This window comes from Ruditapes philippinarum, unplaced genomic scaffold, assembly GCF_026571515.1.
Source record: "Ruditapes philippinarum isolate M1 unplaced genomic scaffold, ASM2657151v2 ctg2286_1_1_1_1, whole genome shotgun sequence".
NCBI classification, from domain to species: domain Eukaryota; kingdom Metazoa; phylum Mollusca; class Bivalvia; order Venerida; family Veneridae; genus Ruditapes; species Ruditapes philippinarum.
The window spans coordinates 50,020-64,649 of NW_026859524.1; the positions used below are offsets into that span (position 1 = coordinate 50,020).

General features: G+C 32.9%; 1 protein-coding gene across 2 annotated transcripts in view; it reads left to right on the top strand.

Moving 5' to 3' along the window:
- The window catches only part of LOC132756854 (low-density lipoprotein receptor-related protein 4-like), a 75,888-nt gene that overhangs the window by 11,371 nt on the left and 49,887 nt on the right, over positions 1-14,630 (top strand). Inside the window, exons 9-19 of one of the 2 annotated variants that reach the window (XM_060747997.1) lie at positions 295-435; positions 919-1,033; positions 1,919-2,078; positions 2,632-2,751; positions 3,252-3,476; positions 3,756-3,942; positions 4,456-4,586; positions 5,538-5,691; positions 6,143-6,258; positions 6,447-6,578; positions 7,253-7,433. In XM_060747997.1, coding sequence (XP_060603980.1) covers positions 295-435; positions 919-1,033; positions 1,919-2,078; positions 2,632-2,751; positions 3,252-3,476; positions 3,756-3,942; positions 4,456-4,586; positions 5,538-5,691; positions 6,143-6,258; positions 6,447-6,578; positions 7,253-7,433 — 1,662 coding nt within the window. The remainder of the gene's footprint in view (positions 1-294; positions 436-918; positions 1,034-1,918; positions 2,079-2,631; positions 2,752-3,251; positions 3,477-3,755; positions 3,943-4,455; positions 4,587-5,537; positions 5,692-6,142; positions 6,259-6,446; positions 6,579-7,252; positions 7,434-14,630) is intronic. The other variant, XM_060747996.1, reaches the window with a different exon arrangement.

Genomic DNA, 14,630 nt, shown 5'->3' on the forward strand with positions numbered 1-14,630 from the left:
ATGATTTGTAATAAATAAACAAATACATGAATACCTTCCAATTATATGGATATCAATTATAAAAAATATTTGTGACTTCGAGTACATTATGAAACAGAGTATTGCTTGGATTGTTAGCAAATTCCATAAAACTTAGTTCTAGATAATGCAATGAAATCATAATTAACATATATTCCTATTAAACCTTTGCCAACAATCTTAAATCAATTAAGTTTCTCTGTCAAAATGTTTTTCATTACCTCTTCTGACGAAACAATTGTTAATAGAAATTCTTGTCTTCTTTAATTATTTCAGTATTTTAGTATGGATATCAGGGTCAGCTGGTTCACAGAAAGTAGAAAAAGCTGAATTAGATGGTTCAAAAAGAGTTACATTGTTTACCAGTACGTCGTTGGTTGATATGAAAGGATTAACGATTGATTTATCAACGACCACGTGCGTTACTTTTGTAATGATTAATTAATTCAATAATGTTATCAATTTAATAGTAAGAAATGGTAAATTATAATTTTTGTTGCGAATAAGTAGCCGAAAAAAACTTGGCGAAATGTTTATTTTGTATACAGTTTATTGAAAATATTTGTACAAAAATGAACAAATGGAGATAAAACACTAAGTTATACTTCTGAAATTCATAATCAATGATGATTATATCTCAACTTTTGAGTTTCATCTATCATGAAGTTCGAGCTAACATTTATAAAGTAACATAAAAGCGGTTACAGTCATTTGGTATCTGTGCGTGCGTTTTCACAAGAAATATGTAACTATATAAATAGTCAAATAATTATTGATCAGCGTGTTTCGGAAGATAAATATTAACCGTGCATTGTAATATTATATTTACACTTTTTAATACCAAATTAAACCAACCATTTGGCAATACACATAATTATATTACTTTATTATATGATTCAGTATATACTTCATTGATGATACCCAAGTCAAAAGTTGTGACTTTGAGGGGAAACAATTGACGACATTGGCGCCGACATCAACTTTAATGTCACCGATGCTCGTCCTGTCTTACAAGGTGAGACCTTTGATTTGTTTATGCGAATGTTTTGCTGCCTTAGCTTCACATTTCAACCACAGACGCCTGCTTTAGAAATATTTTAAGTATTGCCGAATGTATGCTTCAAACCATTTGCTGCAATTTGCTGTCGTAGAATCATACATTCAAGGTATCTAAGAATAACAAATGAAAGAAGTATAAACGGACACTACAGCAAATAATTAGCAGAAAAACAGCTGACCAAATTTCTTTTAATTTTGTCTTGTCGAGCGTCTAAATAAAGTTACGGCGACACGCTGAATTACATACTTGAGCAATTATTTGCTGCGCAACAGTAAACAAGTGAATTTTGATTATGTCATCATTTGCTTTTGCTAGCAACATGGCGCCAAATGACAAGACGAAAACAAAGAAGTAGTTTAACCTTTGAAAGTGATATATATAATATTGGCTTTAATAGAACACATATCGGCACCATTAATCACGTAAATACTGAGATGAGCGATCCCGAAAGTCCTGGAGCAGAGCATTAAGATTGTTTTAAATGATATATGTGCTGTAAACTTCTGTGTGAATAATTCATCCGTGAAGGAGAGAATAACATAAAGAACTAAGAAAATAATAAATCTCTAAGCAAATTTCAGTATAATTCGTTCCGTTTATCATGCAAGACGTATGATCTGATCAATTTTTCTTTCACATAACAGTGTAAGGATTAGAGGATAAGACTTGCGAATGAACTTCCATTTTTAAGCTGATCAAAACAACATTTTGATAATATTCATATTATATATCAAACTTTACTTACCGCTTTATTGATGCCAGTGTTTAACTACACAACTACAACTTCATCAATAATTCATATTTAGCCATATATTTCATACGGTAATTGTTCTATTTCAGAATTTTCTTATCATTGCCGACGATTCTTTCGCTAGCAATGTTATAAAGGTTTTTGAAAAGAAATCTGAACCAGTATTAAAGTACCAGATGTCCAACATTGACTTGGTTTCGTTGACGGACTTTCATGTGTTAGATGCAGCACTGCAGTCCGAGCAGCAGGGTATGTTTCTTTATTACAGCATACTAGCTACCTGTTTTGATAAATTTGACTACAAGTTACTTTGCTTAGAGAATGATATACATCATGTTGTTTGATACTTTGTAGCAAAGACTTTGAAAGAAAATATGTTTACCCAATAATAATAATAATAAAAAAGAAGATTCTGATGCTTTTATTGTTGCCTTTGGTGTTGTTGTTTCTGTGGTTGTTGGTGATGATGGAGATGATGATGATGATAATTGCGAAGATGATGATTATTATGTTAAAACATCACACATCATAGAAAATCTAATGAAGACTTTTAAAGAAAATATGTTTGCCCATTACTAATAATAAAGATTCTGATGCTTTTATTGTTGCCTATGGTGTTGTTGTTTCTGTGGTTGTTGGTGGTGATGGTGATGATGATGATGATGATAATTGCAAAGATGGGTGATTATTATGATAAAAATCAAACATCATAGAAAACCTAATTGAAGTTATAACCTCATATCATAGTAAAATGAGCTTCTACCTCTTTGTCGTTTCATGATTTGGTATGTTTGTCATATAGGTCCATGTGCTATACTCAACGGAGACTGTGAACAGATTTGCATTCCAATTGGCAGAAATAGGATTTGTCAGTGTGAATACGGGTACCAGCTTGACTTAGACAAGAGGAAATGTTCTTCAAGTAATTTATATTATATCAAAACACAGATTTTTGTTTGAAATGATTTCATAAAAAGTGTCAGTTTCATTACTTTAAAGATAATTATTTCGTAAATCTATATAATGATAACACAAAGCAGTCATATATTTAATGAAAAGGAGCATTATAGATAACAAATTATTATTAAAACCTCCTTGTGACTTTGTGGAGAGTTCATTAATTCCAATGGAGCTACATTTTTGTTATCTGAGCTGCTAGAAGGATGTTGTCGAAATAACGATCTTTTCATTGTATTATTAAAAGTACAACTGTAAGAAGGGTATAAATGAAAGTCGAAAACCTACTCTGTAATAGCTTACGACGTTTATTATTTCTTCACGAATAGGCACATTATTGATAAGGCATTTATAATGTAATTGTAAATGCTGTTAAGCATCTGTTAACAAGTAGATTCAAAGGAATAAAATGACCTGCATTTTTTATTTACTATAATTTTTATTAAAATGTTTCTTCTCTTGCAGCTCCTATGACAGACAACTTTCTCGTGGTTACTGACTGGACACATAATACGATATATCAGGTGTCCCTAGTTAACGATGAGGTCAGAGCTATTGACACGGACACTTTCGGGAACCCAATCGCTATTGCTTATAATTTTATCACAAGGCAGCTAATGTGGAGTACCAAGGAATTGATTCATCAACTTAGTCTGGAAAATCATAATTATAAAGTTTTCTTTAATACGGGTAAGGATCAAATCGAAATATGGCCTAATTTTATAGTAAATTATTGCTGTTTATGAACAATATTTTAACATTTTTCAACTTCATGAAGTGAATCATTGTTTTATCAACATTGTTTGTTTGGCACACTATTGAAATCTATGTGGCATCAATATACCTCTATTTTGTTTGATTTTATTTTTGTAAGTTCTCGTTTATTATGATATGAATATTTTCCCTTTAAATGTTGATTCAAATTTACGTTAAATTCATTAGCTAGTATTATGAATAAATCAATTCCAGAGCTACTAGGGTGCTATGCAGAACTTTTCGCTATCGACTACCCGAGTGGAAACTTATACTACACCGCTAACCCCACTTCACAGACAGGATTTGTTGGAATTGGTGTTATATCAACTAATAGTCTTCACAAACGTGTCCTTCTTGCTGGATCAAAACCAAGAGATATTGTTCTCGATTCAGAAGAAGGGTAACTATGAACTTAGTTAAATGATTCGTTAAACTATTTCTTTATCTTACAGAAGCATTATATACAACACTATAAATATCAATTTACCCAATTTTACATTGTTTATTATCCTATATATATAACATCGGCACTCAATCTAAAGATAAAACAATTATAAAAAATAGCTCTGCATATACCTAACATTTCCTCACTACGGCAAAAGGAGCATAATTTAAGTATAAAAGGTTATATTTCAAATCAAACCAATAACACATAAGCGGAGAAAAGTATTTTTGTGTAAAGCTTCAATATTAAAACAATATGACAGGCAGATTTCACCTTATCCTAAGATTAAATTGCCATGACCAGTCTCAGAAATTGAAGTACCAATAATTCCACATGTTCGACGAAAAGACAACGCAAAGCATATTAAGCATATATTGACTTAACTGAATGCTCTATGTGACACGTTGGTAAAATTATACTTATAATAACCTAAATGATGTGATATCAGTATTGTTGTATTCCTGACAGACTGATGTTTTGGACAGACCATGGTTATAATCCTCCCTATGTAGCAAGAGCAAACATGGATGGTACAGACGTTAAGCAAATAATTAACAACGGTCTTGTCTGGCCAAATGGTCTGGCAATTGATACAAAAGGTATAATAAATTGCAGTACTATTATTTAAAGCTATATGGATTCCTTTCTCGGTTCAGAATATCTTATTAATAAAATAGAAAAGAATGTCATTGTCTTTAACTAGCACGAGAGAAACATGACTCACTTATTATAAAACTTATTACAAATCATGTTTAGTTTGTTTCTCAATGTTTCAAACATTCACGTTAGTAATCTATCTTTAAACGACTTGGTGCCGGGTGATAGCAAGACAGAATATTTTAAGACATTCGTTCCATCTTCATTGCTTTAAGATAAATGTTTCATTATTGGTTACATAAATTCGTTTTGACTCACTTAAGTAAAGGTAGAGGTGTATTACTCTTTGTTTAAATAAAGAATATATAAAAGTGTATGATTAATTGCAATTATCAGACCTTTGCCTAATTTGATTACATATTGCAATAATTACATTCACAAACAGTTAAAATCAAACGTGAATCTATACAAAACATGTAATGTCAAAAGATACTTTTATAAAAGATTAAATTGCAATGTGTATTGAAAATATAGGAACCACATTGTCCCCTAAAATACGCGGAAGTGTTGCATATCGTACACAAAAAGATAATTCGGGTAACTGTTTGTTTAATAATTGTTATGATTGATTGATATGACGGAGGATATTTTTTAATGAAAAAAAAAGAATACAAGTTTAAAAAGCCTTAGCAATATAACTCCTAAAAAATCTAAATCACATTTCATATCATATCTAATTTTGTACCTCTCAAATTATTTTAATTCTATTGAAAGACAAATTGCTATTAAAGATGATACTGATAGGCGATACAAATATGTCAAACGTTCATTTATCTAAACAAGAAAAAACTACAGCTTAGGGTTATTGAGTTAATTGATAAAAGTAACATTTTATGAACTCTTTTGTAATATTCTTTTTAAATGCTTAAAATGCTTCTCATATGTTGTTTCAGCTAATGTACTGTACATAACCGACGGTAAAACAAACATAATATACAAATGCTCATACCATGGTGTTTGCACGAACCATTTTACAGACAGCGGGTCTCATCTTATGGATATAACATTACTTGGTGATTATATGTACTACACTGCTCGGAATAGACCGTAAGTTGTCTGCAAAATGTTATGTCTTGTTTAGGTTGATTTCCCTTCATTTACTATATAGAATTACGTACTATGATAATCATTTCATTTTATAAATAAATAAAAATATGACAATACTAAATATTGCCTGAAAGAATATCAATAAACCTGAATCAAATGCCATTTCACGGTCCCTCCCTAAATTTTGTATCATCCTAGGAATTGGCTAGACTATTCTTTATTGAATGTAAAAACAAAACTATACTTAAAATATAAAATCGTCCACTTAACTTAAAATATTAGATACTATTTTGTGTTTATCTTTTTAATAACATGTAATGACATGAAGTAAATTGAAATTGGAACGTAAGAATTTCTGTATTTTTATAACAGTACCGTTAATTGTATACTTAATTCTTCCCACAAACATGACAGTAATTCATTGATCAGCCAATAATTATTTTATATTTAGGTATATTTCCAAATTATCCAAGACAAACCCTTCAAGTGTTATTAAAGTCGGTTACAAGCCGGAATTAGGGAGATTGGATTCGCTAGCACTTTATAGTTCAATGCTTGAACCATCACGTAAGTGACTTTTTACTCACTGGCTGATTTTGTCTACATGTACATAAATTAAATGTAATCTGTCAAATTTCAAACTTTCAGGGAATATAACGAGATAGGTATCAATAAGAACATGTATAAATTTTTAAAGTTCATGGCACTTTCCTTTAATGGGTGTCTACTAATTGTTCACATTTGAATATTTACAGAATCAGCAGCCTGCTCTGAGAATAATGGGCGTGGTCCATGCAGTACATTTTGTCTGCCTAAAAATACCGGGTACAAGTGTGCATGCGAAGACAACGTAGCACTAAGAAGTGATGGCAAAACATGTGAAAATGGTATTGTATTTCTAAAAGCATGTAGGATTTATTACTGAAGCAAAAATGTAGTGGCGGCATGGCCGCGTGGTTAACGCGTCGGACTAGTTATTTAGGATTGCTGACCGCGTTGTTTCAAACCCTGTCAGAGGCAAGCCGTTGTTTCCTTCAGCAAAACACTTTACAGTCATTGCTTAGTACTGGTTGGTTCCAGGAACAGATTCAAGAGTGTTTCGATAGGCTTATATCTTCAAACACAATCGAACTAAAATAAAAACTAGAAATGTATGATTGCTTTTCAAGGTTTAGTTTGCATTAAAGACGAGATGTACTTAAATTAGACATACAATATTAAAAAGAATAAATGTTAACTTATCATGATTCTTGGGTTAAATATTCCTTAGCTTAACTTTGTAAAATACCATTTTCTTAGGTATTAGATAATTATTAAGACCTAATGTATGTTTGAAAATACAATGTATATGTTTAATCATAACACAGTAATGTTTGACAGCACTAGTTTATTGTTGTATTTTATCATTGAATGTGTATAACACTTAACCTTTTCGGATTATAATTGTTATTATCAAGTGTTAGAGCGGATATCAAATCTTTCATGTACAAAATGGTTATCGAGGTAACAACTATACATGTTAAGAAGTGATAAAATGATATTGTTGTATTTGTTTATGCAGTTGAATTGCCGACAACAACTACTTCGCCAAGTTCAAAGGGTCCAATGTCTTCACAAAAAGCGACCCCGTCAACATCCAAACCGGAAACGCTACCGATTGCGGCGGCTATTGGTGGGGGCACTGCCGGGTTTGCAGTCCTGGCCATTGTCATAATTGTCCTAGTTTGTGTTATCGTTAAAAGGTAAATGTTGTTTTGATTTTATTTTGCAAATTCCACTAAGACATTTGTTTTGTTTTAAAATGATGCTTAACTGTCTTTAAAAAGTTGAAATTAGGTCTAATATGTTTTAGTTTAATTGATCATATAAGCAGCTTGTAAATCCATTTTTGGTAAGGAAATGCTTTAAAGGATTACAACGTTTCTATAGTAACGGCGAGGAGTGTAAATTATTTCTTTTAAAGGATGAACGTAGTATATGAATCATCATTATTTCTACGTTGTAACTCTTACTGTTACTTATTATCATCTTATTTGAGAAGAATTATAACTCTTAACTTTGACATATATCATTTAATCAGGCGCACCAATAATGGAAACAATGGCGGTGACAGTGTGACTTATAATCATTTTGACATTCTGACATAGGCCTATTTGAACCGCCCTGCTGATAGGCCAAGCAGACACCGATTTCAACTTATTTTATGTTATAGGCGCGAATGAGCTGGAAAATAAGAAAGTAAGTATGTTATAAGTGGTCTTATTTCTTAAAGAGATAAAAAAAATTAGCTTTAATACGCCCTAACATAAGTATTCACTCAAATTATCTCCAAGCTCAGCTGTACCGTTTTTCATTTTCTATTTATAGCTTTTCAAAATAGATACCTTAGACACTGATAAAAAATCTACGTTTAAATAACAGTTTTTGACAAATGTTTTACTGAATGATGATCAATTTTATTTTAGAATCAAGAGAATGAATACCTGAGCTTGGATAAGAAACAGAATGAGTATGAACAGTTAAGCTTTAAGAGGAAAGACGTTCCAACAAACGAGTTAAGATCATCTGCAGTTCCAAACGTCTATGGAGGCATGAATGAGTCTGCAATGGTAACAGGTGGTGTACTACAAGATGATTACTTGCAGCCGGTTCATGTAAATCCAAATTTCTCCTCCGATGATGCCGACTTCAATAACCCGGTTTTTTTAGATGAATCTGATAGAAGTATCACAAACCCAACACTCCAATTTTCTAACATCAACGGATCTACAACAAGCTAAGCAAATAATAAACACTGGAATTGCGAGTTTTGAGGCCTAGTTCGAGTGAAAATGATATTGTTTATAACTTCGTTTTGTCATAGGTCTCTCGAGGTCCAGGGACAATTGAAAACAATGTGTATACACGGTTTAAATTTGCCTGAAGTCAGTGACGTAATTGTTTGAATAATCTTGATGATATTCTGAAAGTACTTAATCGGATTAAATCATGTTGAAGCGAATGGTAAATATTTAAACAATTGTATAATTTAACCAGTTAACAAGGTGATGTTTTGTTCGAGAACTTTTGTATTCTCTCACCATATGAACTTGTGTTAGTTAATTAGGAGAATCAGATACAGATATTGCTTAAGCTTTGTTCTTCAGTAATACCCTTAATGGTATGAAAAGAACATTTCACTGCAGTAATTATGTATACATTTTGTACATTTGTTGATTAAAAAGCCCTTTCATTATTGAAAGCAAAGAGGTTGGATGTATAAATAGTGTAACGGCCGGCGGGTGTCAGGTGAAAACACAAAACGCAACTAATATAAACGATTTGATCAAAAAGTTCTCAGTTTATTTAACATCTATCATGCGTTAATTAATAATTTATAAATATAGTAATAACGTTAAGCTCTCGTCTCTTTCACTCTGTAAATAAGTCTAGAAAATATAGATCTAGACTGTTTATCAACAAAGTTAATCATTTGTGGACACAGCTCAGGACAATTGTTTACCAGGGACTTACGTGTACTAGATTTTATATTTGTATTTGCCGCTCTTAAGTTATTTACGTGTCTGAAAGCAGACGCAGATACTGACATCATCTTGAATCCAGCCAATATATAGGCTTCTGAGATGTGACCACGTGATTAAATTGACCAATGACTGAATGCCCGGTGAGGAAGGTGTGTTCCTAGTGACCAATCAGATTTGTACCGGTTGCCGTTCTCAAATGAAATTGCAGAACGGCGACTGGCAGGAATTCCAGGACACCGTTCCCTTCAACGGACGTTCAGTCAAACTTTATTACAAATCATGTTTAACATAAACAATATGATCAGTGCTTATACATCTAGAGTGATAGATTATTTCAAGACAAATGTTTTGATATATAATACTTCTAAAACTATGCAATACTTCTATTACAATCGTGGAAAAACTATTCGAAGTGTAGCGGTTTGCAGACGCTCAGATTGAACGGTAAAAATTCTCACTGTGTTTGAATGAAACAGTATTAAAATCACAATTATATATTCAATGTATTTAAATCTTATGCTAGCTAGATAAGTTTGAGAACATATTGGTTCTCAGATAGGTCCCTTAAACCTTATCTTAGTAAATATCACAGATTCGTAATTATTTCTGTGACAGTTAACAACAATAACAACCAAAATGGCTGCCTCCATGAAATTTACAGTGTTTGTTGAACAAAATCATAAAAATAAGAAGATAAGCAGTGCTTCAAGTTGAATTAAAGGACATTTTAGGTAGATAAGTATCCAAAATTACCTACTGAATTGATAATATAAGTTTTTAACAACAAATATACGAAATTAACTAGTTAATGGGACAAAAACATACATGTACAAAATATGGCAGTTTTGATTTCTTTACACTCTCCCCAACTTTCAAAAACAAAATTCTCCTGAATTTTTCTTAAACTATTAAATAGGCTTAAAATGTTAAGGTGCTTCCTCTTAAGCACAGACAATATATCAACTTGAACAGTATAAATTCTTGTAAGATATTACTTATAGCACAGTCTATACTATAACTTGAGATAAGTTAAATGATAAATGTAACATATATACGACAAGTTTCATTTTTGATATATGCTATAAGTTATTAAAACAATATTTACTAGTGATAATTTCATAATATAACACATACAATTAGTAGGTGTTTATAATACCTTTAACTGTCATTAATGAATGGTATTAATTTGATTTACTGTTACATGTATGGTTTTCATATCCTAAGTGGTACATTCTGGCATTGCCTTAAAAGTTTGTCATTTTTGGTTTCCCTTAACATACAACCACATTCTACCATAGACAGCCATTTCTCATCTTTCTTACCTTTTCCATTTGCAATGAACCTGAGAGTGGTATACATGTCAAACCTTAAATGAGAGGCTGGATGCTTGACTCTATCGGGTAGTGTATATGCCTTTGTACCTGGCAGTGCCAAGAAGTTAAACTCATCAAGAATATCAGATCTGTCCAAGTTGCTGGTGTTTATACCACGCTCTTGAAGAATTTGGAATGAGAGAAATTCCAACTGAAGGAGTTTTTGATCAGGTGAAAGAGCGACCCAATTTTTAGGGGGCCACTTAATTGACAGGCTTCCTTCAGTTAAAGTGACTGCTTCAGAGGTTGTCCATTCTCTTCTCGCAGGCGGGAATAATGGCATGGCACCCATTCTCAACAATTTCATTGCATGATAAGGCAAGTTCTTAGTATTAACTGTTGCACGGGGTGGTTGTTGTGCCAACATATCAGAGTTCATAGTGCTAATGATAGACATTTTCTGTTTTGAAGCAGTTGCACTTGTTGAGTTAGCTGGCTTTATATTTACAGTTGATATTACAGGTGGTGAAGATAATTGTTCACAAACACTTGTTGAAGAAATAGATACAGGTTGTAGTTTTGTTGAGGATTCTTCAGGTAATTCAGGTGAAGATGGAGCATCACTGGCAAGCTTTAATTTCTTGGTTCCCATTTCAATTTCAATTATTTTTACATTTTCTACAAGGCTTCTGTGAATACCAAGGACTGTAGCAACAGATGATTTAAGCTCTGGTTTATTTTTTGCAATATTAATGTCAAATTCCTTGTGACCTGATGGGTTCTTTAAAGTGGCTAGTCTGCGAGCGACAGCTCTCATGGCAAACTTGTCATCAAAGAAGTCACTTGTTAAGGTTGCTCTTATTTTGTGGTACCCCTGTTCAAAATCAACATGTGGACATGACGTGTTTAGAGAAATTTGTTTTATGACTATATCAGTGTTGTGAACTATTGGCATGGTTAACTCTTTTGGCATGGAGTATATCTCCTCATCTATATCCCAACCATCCAAAAGCTGTTGTCTGGTTTTTGAACATTTTCCTTCCATCTTCTTGGCCCACATTAACATCAGAGTTCTAATCTTAACAACATTTGGACTAAGCCTGTCAGATTTGGTGATGATTTTGCTATAATCATTTGGAAAGACAGATAAGTAAAACCCATTACTCTCATTAAATGTGTCATCATCCAGTTCTTTGAATTCAATAGGATGAGCTTTTGCACAATGTACTTTTAAGTCTGATACTCGTTTAAATTGAACCTCTTTTTTTATGCACAAAGGGCATACCACTGATAATATAGCATGTTCTTTACCAACGTGTTGTTTTAATTGTTTCCTGTTTGTAAAAGTAGACTTACAAACCCAGCAGGATTCCATTCTGAAAGAATATAAACATTGTTCATTGTCTTTGCACTTTGTATTTTTTCATATTTACTTAATATATATCAAGTTATTATCTTCTTATATTTTTATATAGTTGATTTTATTACATTCATATTAAATGTCAATTTCTTTAATGAAATGTTTTTTTTTGTTGTTGTTGTTTTTTTTGTTTTTTATATAAAATTACTGTTATTTGCTAAATGGCACTGAGCTGTGTCCTCTTATTTTTTCAAATGTTTATTAACACATAAGTCAATCAAAGGGAGATAATTCCTGCCAAGTATATAAATATTTCCATTTAATCGCACTATAAACACAGGTCAAAATCTTTTACTTGATGCGCATTATCTACATCAACAGAAAACTCTTCATTTCATTCGCGAATTGGTGCGTCCAGAGAACCGCCACCCCTTTTAGTAAGAAACATCGTTCCAGACCACAGTTTAATATACTTGTAACTAATTTTTAGGTTCATTATGGTTAATTTCTTATTTCACCGTTTAATCTTCATCATTAATTCTGACAAAGAATCACCTGTATATTACTTCCAGGAATGTAAGGTTAACAGTAACATAATTAACTGTTCAACAAAAATTATAACGATTAATTTGTCAAATTTTCAGTATTTTTTTTTTTTAAACAATATGATCAGTGTTTAGGCACAGGAGATCCATTTGTGTGGGTTTTTACCGTTATATGGTAAAAGCCAGTCAACATGGTAAACTTTCGGCTTCATTTTTGGTGAACTTTTTACTAGATATGTCACATCATCTAGACGTTTAACAATAATATAGGGACCTTTCCACTTAGATGTAAGTTTAGAACATACACCAATCCTTCTTGCTGGATTAAACAGCCATACAAGTTGACCTTCACAGAGAGCCCTCTTCTTGGCTTTAAGATCATAATGACGTTTTTGATAGGTAGCACTTGTTTTTAAGGATTTTCTTGCATGTTCATGAACCTTTGCAATATTTTCTCGTAAAGCATCAATATAATCACAACAACCTTTAGTTTCGACATCAGTTTGTTGTGGTACACCAGTTACAGCTTCTAATGGCATTACAACATTTCGCCCAAATACCATTTCATTTGGACTTAAACCAGTACTTGTATGTTTAGATGCGCGATAAGCCATAAGTAATTGAGGCAGATAAACATCCCAGTTACGCTGATCGTTGTCACAAAACATAGTTAACATAGACTGGAGCGTTCGGTTAAAACGCTCCACACCTCCATTGGATTGTGGCCTTACGCTACTTGTTTGGACTTTATCAATATGTAAAAAGTTACATATTTCTTGGAAAAGGTTTGATGTAAAATTGGTACCTTGATCCGTTAATATTTGAAGCGGAGTTCCAAAGCGACAAATAAATTGATTGACAATTACTTCAACAATTGTTTTTGATTCTTGATTTGGTATTGCATATGCTTCTGTCCATCTAGTGAAACAGTCTAGAATAACCAATATGTATTTGTTGTTATTTTTAGTAAGAGGCAAAGGTCCCAGAATATCCATAGCAATCTTTTCCATGGGTTCACCAACCAAATATTGTTGAAGTGGAGCCTTTGCTGCTGCTAATGATTTGCGGGCAACACATTGGTCACATGTATTGCAATATTTTGTTATGTCATCCTTCATTCCAGGCCAATAAAAATTGATAAATACAGAATCCCTAAAGAAAGCCCAACACGGCAAAATTGAAAATGTTGCAGGCTCGGTTTGATTGAGCCTGTTCATGGACGGTAATGAAAAGTGCAAGTTACCGTCCACGCCCCCTAGCACCGGCTTAAGCAGAATTCAACATTTAAACATGAAATAGTAAAATTTTGAATTTAGAAACATCCGCAGATGTGTTCATACGGCGGTTATCATGGAACCTTCAATGTGACACTTCCGTGCCATTCCATGAAAAGCGGCGTATGGTCCCCAAGTAATAAAAAGCGTGTGCCCTAAACGAGAAAACAATGGGCGGAACTAAATCAAATGGAATTTTGAAAGGGGATCAGAGGTTATGAAGCCTGCGTATCACAGATAAGACGCCAAAAGACAAATTTAAAAAGCAGGCAACATATCCTAAGGGTGATTCAACATTATTCAAGTAGGAATATTGGAACCACCCAACTAGAAAATGCCGAAAAGTTGAAACTAAAAATACCACAAGCACAACAATAATGTCGTGCTGAACGATCTTCAAGGATCGAAAATATAACATCATTGATTAAATGTACGGGGAGACTTTTTACAGCCGCCACACGGCACAAATAACACGGATGTGATCATAAAATTGATAATTACAGAATCCCTAAAGAAAGCCCAACACGGCAAAATTGAAAATGTTGCAGGCTCGGTTTGATTGAGCCTGTTCATGGACGGTAATGAAAAGTGCAAGTTACCGTCCACGCCCCCTAGCACCGGCTTAAGCAGAATTCAACATTTAAACATGAAATAGTAAAATTTTTGAATTTAGAAACATCCGCAGATGTGTTCATACGGCGATTATCATGGAACCTTCAATGTGACACTTCCGTGCCATTCCATGAAAAGCGGCGTATGGTCCCCAAGTAATAAAAAGCGTGTGCCCTAAACGAGAAAACAATGGGCGGAACTAAATCAAATGGAATTTTGAAAGGGGATCAGAGGTTATGAAGCCTGCGTATGCACAGATAAGACGCCAAAAGAACAAATTTAAAAAAGCAGGCAACATATCCTAAGGGTGA